Source organism: Lutra lutra, chromosome 6 (assembly GCF_902655055.1).
Source record: "Lutra lutra chromosome 6, mLutLut1.2, whole genome shotgun sequence".
Lineage (NCBI taxonomy): Eukaryota > Metazoa > Chordata > Mammalia > Carnivora > Mustelidae > Lutra > Lutra lutra.
Window position 1 is genome coordinate 177,608 of NC_062283.1, and position 19,431 is coordinate 197,038.

The 19,431-nt window shown below is 55.4% G+C and overlaps 4 protein-coding genes across 15 annotated transcripts; 2 read left to right on the plus strand and 2 right to left on the minus strand.

Annotated features, from left to right (window-relative positions):
- Nucleotides 1-1,287: 1,287 nt before the first annotated feature.
- Nucleotides 1,288-5,692, minus strand: LOC125101928 (putative uncharacterized protein ZNRD1-AS1). 7 transcript variants are annotated; one of them, XM_047732536.1, is made up of 4 exons: nt 2,974-3,260; nt 2,691-2,766; nt 1,828-2,085; nt 1,288-1,476 (listed from the first exon to the last, which is right to left on the minus strand). In XM_047732536.1, the coding sequence occupies exons 1-4, from the start codon at nt 3,201-3,203 to the stop codon at nt 1,333-1,335; spliced, it is 708 nt and encodes a 235-aa protein (XP_047588492.1). In that variant the 5' UTR covers nt 3,204-3,260; the 3' UTR covers nt 1,288-1,332. The 7 variants fall into 7 exon arrangements, 2 of the variants coding, with proteins under 2 accessions (XP_047588492.1, XP_047588491.1); XR_007127975.1 differs by lacking the exon at nt 2,974-3,260 and adding an exon at nt 5,629-5,692 and having other exon boundaries at nt 1,288-2,085; XR_007127976.1 differs by lacking the exon at nt 2,974-3,260 and adding an exon at nt 5,608-5,691 and having other exon boundaries at nt 1,288-2,085.
- A 79-nt stretch (nt 5,693-5,771) lies between these two features.
- On the plus strand, nt 5,772-9,354 carry POLR1H (RNA polymerase I subunit H). 3 transcript variants are annotated; one of them, XM_047732545.1, is made up of 4 exons: nt 5,772-6,053; nt 6,170-6,270; nt 6,440-6,638; nt 8,527-9,354. In XM_047732545.1, exons 1-3 carry the CDS (start codon nt 5,918-5,920, stop codon nt 6,611-6,613), a joined length of 411 nt encoding a protein of 136 aa, XP_047588501.1. In that variant the 5' UTR covers nt 5,772-5,917; the 3' UTR covers nt 6,614-6,638; nt 8,527-9,354. The 3 variants fall into 3 exon arrangements, with proteins under 3 accessions (XP_047588501.1, XP_047588502.1, XP_047588503.1); XM_047732546.1 differs by having other exon boundaries at nt 6,440-6,549; XM_047732547.1 differs by lacking the exon at nt 6,440-6,638.
- A 910-nt stretch (nt 9,355-10,264) lies between these two features.
- Nucleotides 10,265-13,436, plus strand: PPP1R11 (protein phosphatase 1 regulatory inhibitor subunit 11). Of its 4 annotated transcripts, XM_047732540.1 has the most exons (5): nt 10,265-10,501; nt 11,468-11,613; nt 11,727-11,835; nt 12,189-12,280; nt 13,253-13,436. In XM_047732540.1, the coding sequence occupies exons 2-5, from the start codon at nt 11,524-11,526 to the stop codon at nt 13,382-13,384; spliced, it is 423 nt and encodes a 140-aa protein (XP_047588496.1). In that variant the 5' UTR covers nt 10,265-10,501; nt 11,468-11,523; the 3' UTR covers nt 13,385-13,436. The 4 variants fall into 4 exon arrangements, with proteins under 4 accessions (XP_047588496.1, XP_047588497.1, XP_047588498.1 ...); XM_047732541.1 differs by having other exon boundaries at nt 12,189-13,436; XM_047732542.1 differs by lacking the exon at nt 11,468-11,613.
- Nucleotides 13,373-18,453, minus strand: RNF39 (ring finger protein 39). Its single transcript, XM_047732534.1, has 4 exons — nt 17,825-18,453; nt 16,299-16,321; nt 16,021-16,112; nt 13,373-14,580 (listed from the first exon to the last, which is right to left on the minus strand). Exons 1-4 carry the CDS (start codon nt 18,185-18,187, stop codon nt 14,000-14,002), a joined length of 1,059 nt encoding a protein of 352 aa, XP_047588490.1. The 5' UTR covers nt 18,188-18,453; the 3' UTR covers nt 13,373-13,999.
- Nucleotides 18,454-19,431: the final 978 nt, after the last annotated feature.

Genomic DNA, 19,431 nt, shown 5'->3' on the forward strand with positions numbered 1-19,431 from the left:
CTTTTACTCCTAGCCGTATGAGCTGGGAAACTGCCTTGCAATCACCAGTTGCTTTTCTACTAGATTTGGAGGAGAAAGAGGGAGCGGCTGACCTCACTAGTGTGTCCAGCACTGAAAATGCTCGTGGTAAACAATCACTTAAGTTGTATCCACACCCAGTGCAGGACTCGAACTCAGGACCCTGAGAGGAAGTGTCTCGGGCATCCCCAATTATGTGGGACTTATCCTTGCCCTGCTGATTTGGGTTTCCACATCCCCTGCCCCTTGCACTCAGGCGATACAACCGTGCAGGGCAGAAGATCTCCCACGGGACATGGAAACATAAGGCCAGAGAGACACAGTCTGCAGCAGGCACAGCGAGTGGAGGGCGAACACAGAAGAGCCCCATCACCGAGGAACGTTCCGAGGCACACTGCCGAGGTCGCAAGTGAACTGCTGGTCTGGGGGTGGGCGTGGGGACCACGACTGATGGAGAATGCTCTTTAGGCAGCCCCCACTCCTTATTCTCTACGCACCAACGCTCACCCCTACCTTCCCAATGTTTTGCTATCTGGTAAGAAAATGAACCGGAAATGAAATGAAATCCATAAATTTCATTCTGCTTGGGATGAAAACTCTCGCTCAGTGCACACGTTTGTCTTCTGAGTTGTCAGTGAGGGTTGGGGCACATTTGCTTGAGAGGTTGAGTCCAGTTTGCATCTGAGCGGACCCAAACCTCGGGAAGACACTGCTTACATGGGCTGTGTGTCCTGTGGCTGCCCTCCTCACTCTGCCGGGCTGGGCTCGGGGTCCCTCCTTGGCACAGCTCCGCACAGGCCTCCATCCTAACCCTGAGCACACTCTGTGTTTGGGGCGATCTATGCCATTACTTGTGGCCCAGTCAAGGACCGGGACCTCTCATTCACTCACAAAACCTGGCCCACAGGAGGCTCTCAAAGTCCCTCACACAGAACTGTAGGGCGCAAGCCAGACATGGAAGACCTGGTCAGCAGTCTTGAGAAACGTACAAACAGGAACTGAAAGACCACAGACTGACCTACGACAACCTCAAGTCAGACATAGTGGGCTGGGAGCGGGGCCTGAGCAGCAGCGGATCCCAGTTCCTTCCTCACCATCATTGCCCAACCACATTCCAGCTGATGACACCGGACGTCAAGGATTCGCCAGGTGCACGAACACAAGGGAACTAAGACAGCTCCGCCAAGTTTCTAGCCCAGAGCTATCCGATATTCCATATCTGATGCAGACACTCTGGGGACAGTTGGGAACTAGTACTAAAAACAAGAGTTCACTTAAGACACAGGGTTTTATTCTCAAAGCACTGAAACTTTACTAGTCTTTTATTTTTCCTATTTGGCTTCTCAGAAAGGGTGGCATGGTTAAGAATTTTCTTTGATGTGGTTTTATGATGGCAGGCACTTCTTCTCTATTCTTTTCCATAAGGATATTCACTTTAATCCGGCTTCTACCGCGTGGCTGGAAAAGGGGATAAGCAGTCACACTTTCAAGCTCTTTGATCTCTCTCCTTGCTCTCCCACGCCTCTCTCGTGTCGGCAGCTGGCTCTGGGTTTTCCTCAAGACTCTCTCCTTGCGCCTTTGCTCCGTGAGCTCTCTCCCCCGAAGCATGCGTTCCTGGTGACCTTGGATTTGCATCTGTTCCCTCTCGCTTACCTGCTTTCTTCTCTGGGCACTCAGGACACCATGCTCTTCTGGCACAATTTTGGGGAACGTTGTCTCACTAGGGGGCCGTGGTAATTGTTTACCTGGTTTGTTCTTAGACTCTCTGACCCGACCCGCTCTCTGAATGTGCCTTTCTATGTGTTTCACCTCTCTCTCCGGAACCAAGTAATACTGCTTTGGTCTCTCTAGCCTGTGGGTCGTCTTCCCCTCCAATCTCTTCTTGACTTCATGGCCTGTCTCTTGCTCCTTCATCATGTCCATTATTCTCTTATTATAATAAGACTCCGCTTTGGCCAGCCAGTGGTCAAGAGAAAGAGCTTGCTCCCTGCACAATGTTTCATATTCCTCATGGTATTTCCGAGTTATCAGCTGTCTTGCCGCTGCTGTATGCATGCCACCCAGATTCTGTCAAAGTGAGGCAAAGAATTTTATAAGGTGACCGTCTTTTTTTTTTTTTTTTTAAGATTTTACTTATTTATTTGACAGAGAGAGATCACAAGTAGATGGAGAGGAAGGCAGAGAGAGAGAGAGAGAGAGAGAGGGAAGCAGGCTTCTTGGTGAGCAGAGAGCCCGATGTGGGACTCGATCCCAGGACCCTGAGATCATGACCTGAGCCGAAGGCAGCAGCTTAACCCACTGAGCCACCCAGGCGCCCCAAGGTGACCGTCTTTTTAAACACATTTAAACAGGAGCTTCACCTCATCAGTGACACTGAGAAGATTTGCAGTCTCTTGTTTACTTTGGTGTTTAACAATTGTGATTTTTATTCCCATCACCCCAGGTGAAACTCTGAGCTCTCAGAGTTGAACTACCCACCACCATCAGTAACTACTTTTAAAAAAAGAGAGTATTGGGCATTTTGAACATAATACTCTGTTTTGCAACTATGGATATAGCTAAACACATGTGCCAGGGTAGACCCCTCTGGGGACGGGTCACCTGGGCAGGATTTTAAGCCTAAGGCCCCTTCTCCTAGTAGCTCCAAACTGTACAACGTGAAGATTATTTACCAAGATTTTTTTCTCCAGTGGGGACTGCTGACCTACGGCAATCCTAGGGTCTGTAGAGGTTTTCGCCCAGGCCAGACTGGAAGACAGAGAAAACAGAGGTAGATTAGAGTGTGGGAGGTGTCAGAAACTATCTACTCACATGCCGACTGAACCAGGGTAACCAACTGTTTTGGTCAACGCCAAGGGCATGTCCCCTCGGAAAGAGAGATCCTGCTGCGAGGATCTCTTCCTCCAGGGAATTTAACAATAGCATCTAATCCTTTCACAGAAAGTAGGCACGCACATCTCCCGTGGACTCAAGAGGAACCATTCTGAATCTGGAATCTGGGCCTGGGAGAGGGAAGACGCAGGCTCCTGGGTGTGGCGCTGGGCAAGCTCAGCTGGGCTGGACTGCTCTGTCTCCCGGCCTCCTCTGTCTTCCGAGAGACTTCCAGAGTGCAGTGCTCTCGGTCCCTCCTCTCTCTGCAGCTTCTTGACCCGGGCCCTCTCCGCCTCTATCAGCACATACAGCATCTCTGCCTTCCAATGTTTGGTTCTGAAATTGTTACGTGATCACCCGCCCCTCTGCTTTCCTGCCTTATACTGCCACTTATCCTTCATCCTAAATCCATTGTGAAACTGTTCCCTGCTCAGCACCTGAGGGTGGGAATTTGTGGTTATCCTTTTTTTTTTTTTTTAATGGGCCAGGCTGATGGCAACACAAGTGAAGACTGCCAACTTTTTATGTGTCATCCCTGGTCTAATCTGAGTTTACTGTGAGGTCGTGTTAAGCCACTGGGGATGCCTGGTATTTCATCTCTGTGCCTTTTGTACTGTTTATGGCAAAGAGCATCGGCTTTGAAGCCTGACAGGGCTACGTCTGAATCCTAATCGAATGGCCTCTGAGGTGTGTGACTCCGGGCAAGTAACAATCTCAGTCAGCTTCCTCATCTATAAAATGGACACAGAAAACAAACATCTGCTTCCCAGGGTAATAAAGAACAAATGTACATTAGATGAAAGCGCCTGGCACAACGCTTGACATGTGGTAAGTTCTCAGTAAATGGCAGATAATTCCCCCCACAAGTCAAGCTCCTATCAAGTCTTTCTGAAACAGTCTGTGTAACAATGATTTCTGTCTTCTTCTGAACACTTTTAACCATTACCTCTAAAACTGACTGGAAAATAATCAGGGTTTACACTGGTATACCTGTATTCCTCTATCATCTTTAATATTTTCACAGTGAAATTTAGACTCTAAAAGGGTGTAACTTAAAATTTACATCTACAAATTTATTAGAATGAATCTGATACCAAATATTGGACCTCACAGACTTCTTAGACACATTCTTATTTGTCTATGTAAATCTATTTTGATATTTAAAAAATACAACCATCTTACTTTTCTCAGTATGTAAAACCTAGCACAGTACTGAACATTAGAGTACGTGACCCAAGTTCTCAAAGTTCATGATTTGCTGATTACCCTTATCACAAATCTGAGCATCTCTCTGCTACATTCCCCATAACGCTGTATCCATCTATTTTTTTTTAAGATTTTATTTATTTATTTGAGAGAGAGACAGTGAGAGAGAGCATGAGCGAGGAGGTCAGAGGGAGAAGCAGACTCCCTGTGGAGCCGGGAGCCCGATGCGGGACTCGATCCCGGGACTCCGGGACCATGACCTGAGCCGAAGGCAGTCGTCCAACCAACTGAGCCACCCAGGCGTCCCCTGTATCCATCTTTTTGCTGAAACATTTGCCATTCACTCCGGAGGCACAGAGTTTCTTTCCCGGGCCTGTCCTGGGCTCCCACACTTGGTCCGACTGGTGCACTCTCACTGCATTCTCATCGTTTGGTCTCCTTAAGGTCCCCTAACATTTTTCAACTTTGCAGCCCCAGCCTCAGCTTAATAAATACAGCTGGACTGAGTCTGTGCTAAGTGGCCACGCCTTACAGCAGGCGGCACAGGAGGGCCGAAGTCAACCCAGGGTGGACAGTCTCTGGATGCCTGTCCAAATGAAGTTAGAGAGGGAAACAAGCTCATTTCAACTTCCATTTTCAAAGGAGACACACAGGATAAAAACTGACTGCCTCGTGGGCCGAACAGCAGACCTCCCTTTCTCACAGACACAATGACACCCGCGAAGGGAAATCGTGGGACTTCTCAGGAGCTTGCTGGCAGCTCCAACCCCATCACTATGGTCTGTCCATCACTGCAGAAAAGGCAGAGCGGGGCCTAAGCCCAGCAGAAGCCACAGCTTGTCTTTGAGGAGGGGCAGGGACGGCTCCAGAACCTTCCCCTGCAGGGAGCGGCTTCGCACAGCTCCCCGGTCGGCCGGCGCTGGCGGGGCCAGCACGGAACTGGGAAACTCGGGGACAAGGGTCTACTCCAGCTGTAAGTCACGGACGAACGACAACAGTATGATTTTCTGAAGATACTGGCCCTCGTGTTTTGTAACTCTTGGATTAGGGAAACGTCAAGTCACCACGTGACGCAAGACGACCAGAATTCACTGACCGCTGCGCCAGAGCCGGGGGACGAGGCGGAGGTGGATCCGCGAGCCAAAAGCCGAGCCGGGTCCCGGGGAAATGCACCAGGGCTGCCCCCCCGACGGACGCCGGTCTGCCCGCCCTGTCCTCGACCCAGTCCCGAGCCTCCTCCCGGGAGTGGAGCTCCAGGCCCGGCCCGTCCTCCACCTCCGCCCGCCCCGCCTCCTCCCCCGAGAAGGTCCCGATGGGCCCCGCCCCCGGAGCACGCGAGGCCCTGAGAGGAGGCGGAGAGCCCCTGCTCGGCCTCGGAGGCCCCGGGGCGCCGCCCCCGACAGAACCCCGCTCCGGGACTCGGGAAGGGCCGCAGGATTTATAGGGCCAACGCCCCCGCGGCTGAGGGAACATTAACGCTCCAGGAGAGAGCTCCTCCCGGAGGGGCAGCACCCGAGGCCACGCGCCCATTACCGTCCTCCCCGGCCGGCCTCCGCCGCCACCACAGGCAGCGCTCTCCCACCCACGAGGCTCCGCGGCACGCGGCGACAGACTATGACGTCACGGCCAATGGCGAGCCGGCGCGGCGGACGCTCTGGCTCGCCCCGCGCGGAGCCGGTGCGCTCGTCTGCTCTGGAGGACCGCACACGGCCTGCGGGTCTGGACACCGAGCACCGCGCGTGCAGGGAGGGGGGCTCGCGCTGCAGCCGCTCCCTCGGTCCGGCGGAGGGGCCGCTCTCCGTCCCTCCGCACCCCGTACGGCATGGACGGCGCGCGCTCCGGCTCCAGGTTCCAGTCGGACCTGGACTTCTGTCCGGATTGCGGCTCCGTCCTGCCGCTGCCCGGGGCGCAGGACACGGTCACCTGTGTTCGCTGCGGCTTCCGCGTCCCGGTGCGAGGTGAGCGACCCCGGGCGGTGGCGGGGGCGGCGGGGGACCTGACGCCGGGGGCCCCGGGTGGGAGCCTGCGGGGAGGACGGCGCAGGTGCCCACAGCCGTGCTTCCCGCCCGCGCAGACTTCGAGGGGAAGGTCGTGAACACCTGCGTCGTGTTCAACAAGCCGGGGACGGCCGCGCCTGTGCCGGCGGAGGAAGGGCCCGAGTTCCAGGGACCCGTGGTGAGCTAATGACCCCTTTGGGAGGGCGGCGAGGACGTGCAGTGGTGATTGCCGAGGTCTGGCGGGAAGCAGCCGGATGGAGTGTGACGTGTGATTCCCGCAGGCAGCCCGGGGTAGGGATGGGACGGGACCTCCCTGACACGGCCTCCCCGCGCCTGTTCCTGGCCAGGTTGACAGGCGCTGCTCTCGATGTGGCCACGAAGGAATGGCCTACCACACCCGACAGATGCGCTCGGCCGACGAGGGGCAGACGGTCTTCTACACCTGTACCCACTGCAGGTGCACACCCTTCCCCGTGTCCCCGCCCTTTGTGAGCTGCTGGTTCACTGAGCGTCTCCACTGATTTCCTCCGCGTACCGAAGAAACGGGTATTTCCTTTGGCCCCATCCCTCTCCACAGTTCCCCGAACAGGGAGGTTTGGGGCCTGTAAAATGAACAGTTTTCTTAATCTGTTTATAGCCAGTGAACTAAGCCTTTTAAAGTGTTTGAAAGGAAATGAAAACATACAGAAGGCAAGTACTGCTCAGTGGTCAGCCTGTTATGGTTGGAATCTCTCACTGGTTCAAGGTAGTCTTTCTTTCCTGAGAATTAATCACATGTCACTTCAAGAACCGGGCAGCTCCAAATGGGTTTAAGAACGCTTTGTCTTGGGGCACCTGGGGGGCTCAGTCGGTTAAGCCTCTGCCTTCAGCTCAGGTCCTGATCGGGGGTCCCGGGACCCAGCCCCTCCTCAGGCTTCCTGATCAGCGGGAAGCCTGTCCTTTTTCTCTATCCCTCTCCCCACTTGTTCTCTCTCAAATAGATAAAATCTTAAAAGTAAATAAATAAATTCGTCCTTTTATTTTTTTTTTTTAAAGTAGGCTCCACATGGCACCTACTCAGGACCCTGAGATCAAGACCTGAGCTGAGGTCAAGAGTCAGATGCTTAACCTACCGAACCACCCAGGCACCCTCTTCCTTTTATTCTTAAAATATGTATTACATTTAAGTATATTAAATAAGAGTATTTATATTCTATGTTTGATAATTCTGATACCCATAGTTGTGGGTCTGATGCTGCTATTTGTTGTTCCTGGTAACTGACTCATGGTGCTTTTTTTCTTTTTACTTATTTACTTCTTTAGTCATTATTTGTTGACTTATGTATGTCTGTATGTAATCTCTACACTGAATAGTTCTGTTTGGTTTTTTTTTTTAAGATTGATTTATTTGAGAGAGTGGGGGTGGGCAGGGTACAGACAGGAGAGAGAGATCTCTCCCTGCTGAGCATGGAGCCTGATTATCTCACGACCCCGAGAACATGACCTGAGCTGAAATCAAGATTAGGCAGCTTAACCTGCTGGGCTACCCAGGTGTCCCAACTTTTTTTTTTTAATGAACAGAAGTTTTTAATTTTTATGAGGTCCAGTTTATCCCTTTTCTTTTTTCATTCTTTGTCTAATGGCATGTGGCTCTTTGTGTCCTAAGATATCATTTGCATATACTTTATATTTCATTAGATATATTTTGGAATGCTTATATATATTTTTACTTTTTATTTAAATTCAATTAATGAACGTATAGTGTATTTTTAGTTTCACAGGTAGAGCTCAGTGATTCATCAGTCATTGACCAGTCCTGATTACCTCACATGCCCTCCTTAATGTCCATCACCCAGTTCCCCCATCCCTCCCATCCCCCTCCCCTCCAGCAGCCCTCGGTTTGTTTCCTGTAGTTAAGAGTCTCTTATGGTTTGTGTACCTCTCTGTTTTCATCTCATTTTGTTTTTCCTTCCCTTCCCATATGTTCATGTCTTGTTTCTTATATTTCACATATGAGTGAAATTGTATGGTATTTGTGTTTCTCTGCTTGACTTATTTCACTCAGCATAATCCCCTCCAGTTCCATCCCTGTCGATGCAAATGGTGGGTATTCATCCTTTCTGATGGCTGAGTAGTAGTTCTATGTATATATGAACTACATCTTCTTTATCCATTCATCTGTTGAAGGACATCTCAGCCAGCATCTGTCGTTTTCTGACTTGTTAATTCTAGCCATTCTGACTGGTATAAGGTGGTATTTCATTATGGTTCATTAGATATATTTTTAATACAGCATTTTTAGTTGTCTTGAATATGAAGGATTGTTTAGGGGAGCTAGTCTTCCACAATGTCATAAATAAAACTCCCTCCTTGATTCTTCAAATGAATGTCTTGTCTTACACGGCTAGAACCTCTATGCTTATTTAAATATAATGAGTCCTTTCTTTCTCTGTAGGTTCCAGGAGAAGGAAGACTCTTGATTTTTTTTCCAGGCAACGCAACAATTCTCCCTCGGATGGTGAGGGATATTGGGTTCTTAAGATCCTTTGTCCATCCTAGTTGCAATGTTTTGCTCCCATAGAAGGAAGTTATCATGTGGGGATTACCATTGTCCCTAGACTACACCTACTCTAGTTGAGTTTCTTATCAAAGTTCTATTTTTCTATATATGCCAGACATATGTATATTATTTATAATCTGTCTTGTTCCAAAAGGAACTTAAATGAATTTACAGAGATATATTTGTTCTTTCAATAAGTATATCAGCTACAAAAAATATATATAAATTAGTATATGAGAAGGAAAAAGAAAAAGAAGTATAAAAAAATGGAGGCAGGAATGAGACTAATAGAAAAAGTAATTTTAAGTATTCCACCACTAAATCTATTTGGTTCCTGAGTTTAGAGAAACAAAATGTAGGAATCTGGATAGTGGGAGATTGAACAAATAATTTAACCAGATCTCTTTGATGTGAGCTTAGACAACAAAAAATCTGATACTAAGGGATACCAGTATGTGCTTACTACAGTTGGACATTTTGGAAAAAAAAATTTTTTATTGCTGTTGAGATAAATGTAATATATATTCATTGTAATAGATTCATATGTAGAAAGATGGGGGGGGAGAGTAAAAAATACAAGGAATCCCACTTCAGAGAGATACTTGTTTTTTTTAATGGGTTTTACTATACATGCTGAGGTGTATCTTGCTTTTTATCAGTTTGCCCAAAAACTTGAAAGGGAAACACTTTGTAATCTGGGCACAATAAACATACTCAGATGTACTCTGGGAGTTTGTGTTTTTGCATTCCTTGCTTCATTGTGATGCCCTTGACATGTTCAGAGCTCTCAGACTCACCGTGTGGGCTTTGGCCCCCGGCCACGGGGACGGGTGGGCAGGCGGGACTCTGCCGCCGCTGGATTTGGGGTCCGAAATCCGGAACAAAGCTGCGCGTGTGTCCAGCGCACTTCCAGCCTTCCCCGGTCAGCCGCCTCGGCAGCCAGTGGCTCTGCCGGCCCCCAGCACCCACCCCCACCTTGCTTCTGGGACACTGGCAGGTGCTCCTGTGAGAGCACAGTGCCCTGTGGTCATGGACCCACGTCCCATCGCCACCCGACGAAGTGGGCAATACAGTGTCCTGTCCGCCAGGCGCCGGCAGACCGGGTGGGGGCTCCTAGGCGAGGTCTGGGGACAGCCCGAGCAGAAGGCTTAAAAGCACCCGCCCCGGCGCCGCAGACCCGCGCGGGACCAGAGCCCTCCCCGGATCAAGTGCGTGCACCTGCTGCTGGGGTCGGAGCCCCATTCCCACGAGAAGCCGGGAAACCGAAGCAGGCGCTGCGTGTGTCTCACAGCAGCAGCGGGGCGCGGTGCGTGGAACACGCGCCCAGCCCGATCCCTGCAGCCCCGCCCACGTGCCGCGCCTCGCCTGCAGTCCCTCCGGACCGCCCCCTCCCGCAGCGCCTCCGCTGCGCGTGCGCGTGCGCCTGTTGCCGACGCTCCACAGCCGCAGTGCCGCCGCTTCCGCCAAGTCTGGGGCTGCCTCTTGCGACGCCTGCGCACCGTCACGTGACAGCGGAACTACTCTGACGACGCGTGCGCTTAGACGCCTTTAGTACCCGGGAAGGGAAAAGGGGACCGACAGAGTGCGTCACACCCGGAAGCAGAGAGCCGGAAGTGGGGTTGGACAGGTTATCCCCTGGGGTGGGGAAGCGAAGGCCCAGGAGGAGGGGGTAAAAAGAAGGTGGAGGATCCTGGCTGCTACTCTGAACCCGATCCCGATTGTCTTAGACCCCAGAGACCCAGAGAAAGGGAAGGGCGTCTCCTCCCCCTTCCTCCCCTCCTCCCTCTCCTCAGCCTTAGCCATGGCCGAGGCAGGGGCCGGGCTGAGTGAGACCGTCACTGAGACAACGGTTACCGTGACAACCGAGCCCGTGAGAAAAGCGGGGGGGCGGTGCTCCTCGGGGTCTTCGGGAGAGGCCGGGAGGGAGCGGCTGGGGCTCTGGGAGGAGCGGGCTGACCCCTGGGGTCGGGAGACGTGCACGGTGTGCGGGACTTGCGCAGTGGCCGGGATGGTGCAGGAGACCGGCCAGGCGGCGTGGAATAGGGTCGGAGTAGGGATGCGGGGGATGCTGCCCGGGGCGGGGACCCGGAGCAGGACCAGACTGGGGGTGCGGGGGATGCTGCCCAGTGTGGGGACAGGGAATAAGGAGTCAGAGAGGGGACATGGAGCAGGGTCAGAGTGGGGATGCGGGGGATGCTGTCCGGGCAGACGACATAGAGTAGGGTCCGAGTGGGATGTGGATGATGCTGCCCAGGGTGGGGACATGGAGCAGGGTCCGAGTGGGGATGCGGGGGATGCTGCCCAGGGTGGTGGTGAGACCCAAGCATGGGACGTGGGGGACTGAGGAGCAAGGGAGGTGCTGGGGGACGATGAAGGGTTCTGTGAGAAAGCATGGCTGGAGGCCCGCTGGAGGGCAGTTTGCCCAGAAGCACACTTGTCAATAAGTATTTGTTGAATGGTGACTCTAAAAGGAAATAGAAGAAAGGAGCGAACAAGACGGAGGAGGTGGAGATAGTATTTTGAGAAATCAGAAGAGATGAAAATAGAGAAAGGAGTAGCATTTTTGCAAAAAACAGGTTAAGTTGCTTTCAAAGGGCGGAGGTGTCTTGGGCTTCAGAGCCCCCTGGGTTAAGGGTGTTTTGAATGATAGAGATGCCAGGGTGCTAGGGAGTAGGTGGGCAGGAAGCGGGGGGCGCAGACTTGAGAAAGGTCTGGAAAAAGGGAGATCAAGAGTGGGTATGGGGGACTGAGTGAATAATGTTCAAGTATTAAGACCACCAAGGATGATTTGGGGAGGAAGACAGAGAAACAAGGAGGATTATGTTTTTGTTTGAAGAGTTGCTGGGACCTTCCTTAGGTTAGGAATTGTGTCTTCTCTGTGTCTGAGCAGTCATGGAGAACATTCGATTCCCCAGGGATTCCTGGAGGGCAAAGACCTGTCGTGTTCTGTCCCCTCCCAGCATGCAGCTCCTCTGCTGCCATGTCTGTGCCTCTGCTTGAACTGGGGCCTGGAAGAGAGGAGGCCCCCGGGAGGGAGTGGGAAAGATCAGCCCCTGGGAACTAGATAGGTATGCCCATCCCTCTTCACCTTCCAGGAGAACCGGAGCCTGACCATCAAGCTTCGGAAACGGAAGCCAGAGAAAAAGGTAGAATGGACAAGTGACACTGTGGACAACGAACACATGGGCCGCCGCTCATCAAAATGTGAGTGATCTTTGGCCACCAGCAGCCACAGTGCTCTGGCGCGGCCTGCGGTCCTGTCCCTGGCTTCAGGGAGACGAGGTTCAAGTAGAGGGAGTGAGGTGGGAATATGCCAAGGCCTGAAGGCAAGAGGTATCAGAGTCAGGGAGAAGTGGAGCGTTGGGTTCCTGGCAGAAAGGACAGGGGTTTGGGTGCCTCAGCCCCAGGGGGGGTGCCTGGGGAAGCTGGATCCTGGAAGGGAGAAGGAGCCAATGGTGGAAGTAGGAGTTTTTACTGAGATCCATGGGAGTGGAAGCAACTGTACATCCATCCTAACTTTTACTCCTTTTTTACCGGGCTCCTCCTTCCAAATCCAGGCTGCTGTATTTACGAGAAACCTCGGGCCTTTGGCGAGAGCTCCACGGAGAGTGATGAGGAGGAAGAGGAGGGCTGTGGTCATACACACTGTGTACGGGGCCACCGCAAAGGACGGCGTCGTGCAACCCCAGGACCGAGCCCCAGCACCCCTCCCCAGCCTCCTGACCCCTCCCAGCCCCCTCCAGGGCCAATGCAGCACTAAATTCCTCTGTCCCCCACCATTCCTGTGTCTGTCTGGCCCTGAATGTATTCATGTGGCTACCTGGGGATTAAACCCATGGTTTGATCCCTCCTCCAGCCCCCTCCTCCCCTCTCCTCTGCCTGATGGAGGGAAGGGGGAGAGGAGGGTAGACAGAGATCCTGGAATTCTGACTTGCTGCTACTCCAGAACCCAGACTTCTGGGTTCCCCCAGCACTCATTTCTCCTTCCAGTACTCATCCTCTGTTCTCCAGGGATCCAGGCACCTTGGTCCCAGTCTGTCCCCGTTGTTCTCACTGCCAAACTGTCTGTCCTGGGATGCAGTTATCTTGGCCCCTTGCATTCTCCCCTTGAGTCCCAAACACTTAACTTGGGTTTTCAGCAGCCCTAGCTTTCACTGCCAGGGGTCCCAGTCAGATTGGGGGCAGTCTTGTCCCAGCTATGCTTGTTAATCCTGGCTCTGAGCTCTTCCAGGAATGGACTTGTATAATCGGAACTTCTAGTCCTTGCTTGTGGGATGGGAGGCCTCGTGGGAGACCTCAGCGCTCTCAGGGAGCTCCCAGCCCTTCCCTTCTTCTGCCCTCCGGAGGAGTTGGGAAAGGGGTCTTTGCTTTCTCCCTGTTAATGGGACATGGAAAAGGAAACAGTCATGGCCTCTTCTCATCCTTCTCATAGGATACAGGATTTCCGACAAAGCCATCTTGAAGACTGGTCACTTAGAGCCCACTGTCTCCTCCGTCTTCTGGCTTCAGAGACCGATCCAGCAGTGTCAGGGCCCTGGGTCCCTAGGAGAGGAAGGAAAAGAGAGGGAGCAAAGAGATGGGGATATGTCCCCTATACTATACTCTTACCCTTCCTTCCTGGGCTTTGATGTTTCTGCCAGCCCAGATGTCCAGCTCTCAGCCCTCCCCACTCCTTACTGGGATCTTGCCATCATTTTCTCGGTTTCTTGCCATGCACAGTTACAAAGATGAGTCAAAAACGTACCACCACTGAGATCTCATTTATTGCCACAGATGCACAAAATAAATAACCCAGCATCACAAAACGTGTTAAATATGGGCCCATTTATATATATGGAGAAAGATATGAAGCCATAGATGAGGAGCAGCTTGGGTGTCTGGGCCATTCCCAGGTAGAGGAGAGAGCATTAGCACCACTGGTTCCTTATGGGTGGGGGGTCTTGAGAAGGTTCCAAAGGGGAAACGTGGAAAGCAGGCCTCATGGAGTAGAGCTGCCTGCCCCCTGCTCAGAAAGCTTAGTAAGCCTCCTAGGAGGCCCTGGGACCCAGGCCAGAGTCTTGAAGAGGGAGCTCAGATTGGACAGGACAGGGAAGCCTGAGGCTTCGAGCTGTGGAGAAGGACTGTGCGTTTCCTCCAGACGGGGAGAGGCCTGAGCAGGCATTAAGGCCCTTTGTATCCATCTTGCCGGAGCGTCCCGGTGTGGACGAACATAAGGCGGGAGGGGAGAGGTGAGGCAGGAAGTAGCCCGAGGTGGCGTGGCACCGCGTCCGAACTCGGCTCCGGGTGTGGATGTGGACACACAGGCCGTGTGGATGAGCGCGGATGGCCTGGCGCCTAGGAGGCCGCTGGCGGCAGGTGTGGGTGGGACTCAGCCTTCGGCTGGCACGATGCGGAGCGGGGCGCGGGCGTCACGAGTGCAGAGCAGCGGGAAGACACGCTCCCCCAGGGGCCCGGGCGCCTGGAAGGCGAAGAGCAGGTCCAGCGAGCGGCCGTCGTAGAAGGCCACGCGGCCGCGTTCCCAATCCAAGTCCACGCGGATGCGGCGCGGCGGGGGCCCGGTGCCGCCCAGTGGAGTGGGCTCGGGAGCCGTGAGGGCCCACAGGCGGCCGCCGCGGCCCTCCACGGCCCACACGGCCCCCGCGGGGCATAGCCCCACGCGGCCCTTGCGACGCACCGACTCTCCGGCCGCACCCACGGCGTAGCGGCTCTCTCTGTCGTCCTCGTCCTCCCCGGAGGAGTCCGAGCCAGAGGCCGCCTCAGCGGTCTCCACCTCCCAGCAGTGCCGGCCGGCCCCAAAGCCCTGTGCGCCCAGCACCGCGGGGAGCTGATCGAAGCGCGCGGGGCCGTCGGGGGGTGCGGGTGTCCCTGGGGGGGCCAGTCGGACGCTGCGGCGGTCCGCCGAGATGAGCAGGCGGCGGTGGGCGGTGCCAGGGTCCAGGGTCAGGTCGGCTGCGTGGGGAAAGGCAGGAAAGGAGGGCTTGAGGGGCTTTCCGACTCAGAGGTGGGAGGAGAAAGACGGTGTGCAGCAGAGGGCACCAAGGAGGCCTCACGGCAGCGCCCAAGGCCACAGAAGCCTAAGTGGGGCAAGGTCTAGAAAAGGGAGGGCGTGGGCAGCTCTCAACCTGCACCCACACTCTGCTTGTGTCGATCTGGGTTTGGACAAGGACTGTGGTGACCGTGGGGGTGGGTACAGTGCAAAGGTGGAAGGAGAGCTTGCCTCTCCTTTGTGTGTGGGGTGGGGGTAAGCCGAGCCAGTCCAACTTGCAGGGAGGCCTAAGGACTGGTACCTCCCTCTGCTCTATCTGGGGTGGGCCTGGAGCTGCGTCTGCGGGGTGGGGAAGGTGGCTGGGAAGGGAAGGACGGACAGACACTGGGACCCCAAGGGCAGGTGGGAATGGACTAGCTTGTTGCTTTGGGAAGATGGGACAGAAGAGGAAAGGGACAGTGATGATAGCCAGAGGGACTGGAGTATTCGTGGCCGTGTGTGGGGTTTGCTTTTGAGGAAAGGACTGGGGGTGCTAGAAGCAATCTGTGTTGGGGGAGATGGTGGGTGATCAAGATGGTGGAGTGTCTTTGGCAGGTTTTTTTGTTGATTTTTAAGATTTTATGTTTAAATCATCCCGACATCCAGCATGGGGCTTGAACTCACAGCCCTGCGATCAAGAGACACAGGCTCCACAGATGGAGCCAGACAGGCGACCCTCTGGCAGCTGAAAAAAGGCAGAGGGCAGCTTTGGTAGTGGGCAGAGAGGGAACTCCCCAGGAGCTTCAGAGAGATGGGAAGTCTTCTGGGGAGGAGTAATGCGACAGGGCAGAAGCGGCTGATGCTTTGTTTGTTGAGAGAGTAGGATGCTGGGCTGTGGGTACTGAGGACATCGTTATGTGCCCAGTTGTGTTCCCCCCGGAAGGTGTGTTGCAGTCTCCCAGTACTTCACAATGTGAATTTCGTTGGAAATAGGGTCTTTACAGAGGTAATTAAGTTAAAATGAGGTCATTAGGGGAGGCCCTAGTCCAATATGACTGCAGTCTTTATAAGATGAGGAAATTTGGGCCCAGAGACAAATGAGTACTGGGAGAAACCATGTAAAGATGACACAGGAAGAAGGCCATCTTTGGGCCACGGAACCCCTGAGGCTCCCAGATGCTAGGAGGGAGGCAGAGAACAGATTCACCCTCGAGGCCTTCAAAGGAAGCAGTTCCGCCAACTTCTCCTCCCAAAACCACAACAGCAAGTTTCTGATGTTTAAGCCACTCGGTATGTGGTGCTCTGCTAAGTGGCCCTAGGACACTAATACAGACATCAGAAAACACCTGAGCAGGTTTGAGAGCGAAAAGGGAGCAAGCCTGAGACAGACTGTCCCTGGGTGGGGTCCCTTCTGCCCTCCTCACCCGTCAGTCTGTGGAGCATGTTTTTCACCACTGGGTAATCTTCTGGGAGATCGTCCTCTGGGTTAGATGACTTGGGTCTTGGAGCATCGAGTCTGGACAGATGAGGGAGAAAGGTCACAAAATCAGGTGACACCCTCTGCCGTCTGTTGCCCTCCCCTCACCCCACTCACATCTCTGGAGCAAGAAACCTGTCTGTGAGTGGGGCTGTGAGCCCATGGAAAAGGTGATGGATGTGGTGGCCAGTAGTGGAAAGGAAGGGACAGTAAGATGGAACTCACCTTCTCCATGTCTTCCTTATATCCTGGGATGGGCAGAAGAAAACACGATGTGAGCCCTGGGCTTTGTCCTCAGGACCCCTCCCCCTCTTCCCCTTCCCCAGGCAGCTGGATCTCCCTTGGTGAGCTCCCTGTCACCTCTCAAAGTGATCTCGCTGCCTCTTTGTCCCCTTTCATGGCCCATCCTTCCCTTCCATCATCATCTACTGCCCTCCTTCTCCCTCCTCCTTCCCCCCCCCTTTCCCTTCCCCAGCCTGGTCCAGGCCTTGTTTCTGCCCCCACTTAGCTTCCAGAGTCCTTACCTTTCCTGATGCATCCCTCAGCCTCATTCTGTCTCTTTCAGTGGTCCCCTGTCCTTGTCTACCTTCCAGAGGGTGTCCTCCTCCCGTCCATCAATCCATCACACAGACCACTCAGAGCCTGGGGCTAAGAGTTGGTACATAAAAGCCTTCTAACAAAGCTGCTTCCCCTGTTGCCATAAAAGCCCGGTGGCGTTTATTGGGCCCTTTGCTTTGTGTCCATCACGCTGGCCAAAGAGGCAGCTGGACTTGGATGTGTCCCAGAGGGCCTGCGGATCTGCAGGACACCATGGGAACCAGGAGGAGCAGTGCATGGCCCCCCTCCAAATACCAGGGTCCACCTGCCCCCGTCACTGTCCCTTGGGGACGACTGGAGCAGACCCGGGTGGTGGTGAAGGGAAGAGAGGAAAGGCAATTTGCCCAATTATGCCAATTACACCTGGACTAATTAGGTCTGTGTAGACTTCAAAGTGTGGAAGCAACACCCGAGACAGGCTGGGCTGCTGGGGAGAAGCCGCTCAGGAATCCGGGACGCCTAGGGGGCCGGGCAAGGGAATGGGGCTGGTTGATGGCCAAGGGGTCGGGGCCAAGAGGGGCGCGGGGGTGGGGGTGCGGGATGGGATGAGGGGCGGGAGCCAGAGGTCCCCGTGGCGCGTGGACCAGGCCTCCACCGGTCGCCGCCCCCGCCGGGGGCCCTGGGAGGAGCGGAGGACGGCAATAACAACTAGCGCCCGGCACGGCTCGGGCGGGAGCCCGCGGCTGACCCCTCTGCGCTCCCGGGGTGTTTGGATCTGCTTTCCCTCCCTCGCGCCCTCCTCTGACAGACCCTTCTTCCCTGCCCCTGCACTCCGGCTGGTTCTCGCCCTGCCCTCGCTGGTTCTGACCCCGCTGTCCTCGCAGGCCCTCCGCCCCCCCGCGCCCACCCGGACTCCCTCCGGGTCCCCACCTCCCCCGCGCGCAGCGGCGTCCCTCCGCGTCCCCCGCAGCTCTCGCGCACTGCTGAGGAGCTCCGGAGGCCCTGTGTGCCGTCCAGCCCTCCGACCTCTGGGTAGAGTGTAAAACTCCTTCTCCTTGTCCTTCCTGGAAACTCTCGCGGCCCGCGCCCCCTCGTTCTTTGCTTTTTTCAGATCCATTTTTTGCCTAAACTTCCATAAGGGCCCCGCCCCCGGAAGCCCCTGTCTCCCCCTTCCATCAGCGGCAGCGGATCCGAGATGCGCGATCCTGCCTTACCTCTCCGTGCGGATCCAGGCAGCCCATGGTGGGGATGCGGCCCCCTCTGCGCCTCCCCGCGCGGGCCCCAGGCTCAGCCAGCTTCTCCCGCAGCCCCCGGCTGATGCGCACCTCCACCGCCAGCCGCACGTTGGACCTCAGGCTGCGGCGGGGACACGGCTGGCCGCAGCAGGGGCAGGCGGTGGGGGGCGCCGGGGCGCCGGCGGCCGGCGGGGCGCCCCAGCAGCGGGCCAGGCACGCGCGGCAGAAGCTGTGCTCGCACGCCAGCAGCACCGGGTCCTCGAAGGGGCCCCCGCACAGCGGGCACGTCGCCAGCTGCTCCAGACGCTCCACCAACCCCGGGCCCAGCTCGGGCGCCTCCATGGGGAGCTCGCGTCCGGACGCCCACCCTTCCGCGACCCCCGCGGCCGCCCCCCAGCGCGCGCTCGGCGAACCACGCCTGCTGCTGGCGGATTGGGGGACCCTCTCTCCGGCCCGCGCATGAACTTTCGGACGCTGCCCTGACGCCCTCCAGGGACAGCCTCGCTTCCCTCCACCAGGCTCGAGCTCCGCCGCTCTCCCCGCCGCGTCGGGCTTTATAGGGAGGAGGAGGCCCCCGCGGCGGGTAAACAGGCCTTGCGTAACAGCTCATCTGGTTCTCCGGCTTCCCGGGTAAGGTTTGGGGGAGGAGGGCGGGAGGAAAGGACTCGTGGGCCCTCGAGGCCGGGGGGGGGGGGGGGGGGGGGGGGTGTCGGGAGGGGGCGCTCCCGGGGCAAGGCGAGGCCCGGTGGGGGAGGGCAGCCCCTCGTCATCCCTCCGGGGCCTGAATCTCCCCCTTCCCCCCGGGCCTGTGCTGTGCCGGTGGGCAAGGGGCCCAGGCTCGCTGTTGGCATGGGTGCCCGCATCGCCAGGGTGTGAGTCATAACAGGTGGCCGGCACACCTACATCTGGGGACTGGGGGCAGACGCAGGGATCCTGGCTCCTGTGGCTTCGCAGGCCTCTGAGTGCTGGTGTGTGCTGTCATCGCAGGCGGCTCTCTCCGTCTTCCTGCCTTCCCTATTAAGGGCTTAGGAACAGTCTGAAGCTTTGGGGTAAGGGGTGGGGAGCAGGCGCCCACACTCCTGCCTCTGGCTGGCTCCCAGCGGGGCTCTTAGAACTCTCTTCCTATGTCTCTCTTTCTAGTTCTTTCTTCCCATTTTTCCTGGTGTATGTTTTCATTTCCACGGGTCTCTCTCTCTCTCTCCGTCTTTGGGACGTACCCAGGGGTTATCTGTTTCAAATCTCTTGGTAAACAGCAGTGGGGAGAGATGGCCTGGCCAAGCTCCCACAGCAAGGGAGTAAGCAGGAGTGCAGCCAGACCAGATCTGATCTGTGCCCTTGCTGTGACTCCGCCCTCTGCCTCTTCCATTCCAGATGCTTTCTCAGTGTTTTGCCGGCCCCTCACCTCCATCTCTCCCCTCTCCCTAGTTCCTCGCCCAGGCCCGCCTCACGCTAGGCCTCTCTGTGAGGATCCCCTGGAGGCCTTGTGAAGAAGTAAACATGGAGATGCCCACAACTGCGATCGTGGGCGCTGCTGAGCAAACGCGCCCGTGCACATTCCCCACGGCGCCCACGCTTACGGACAGAGG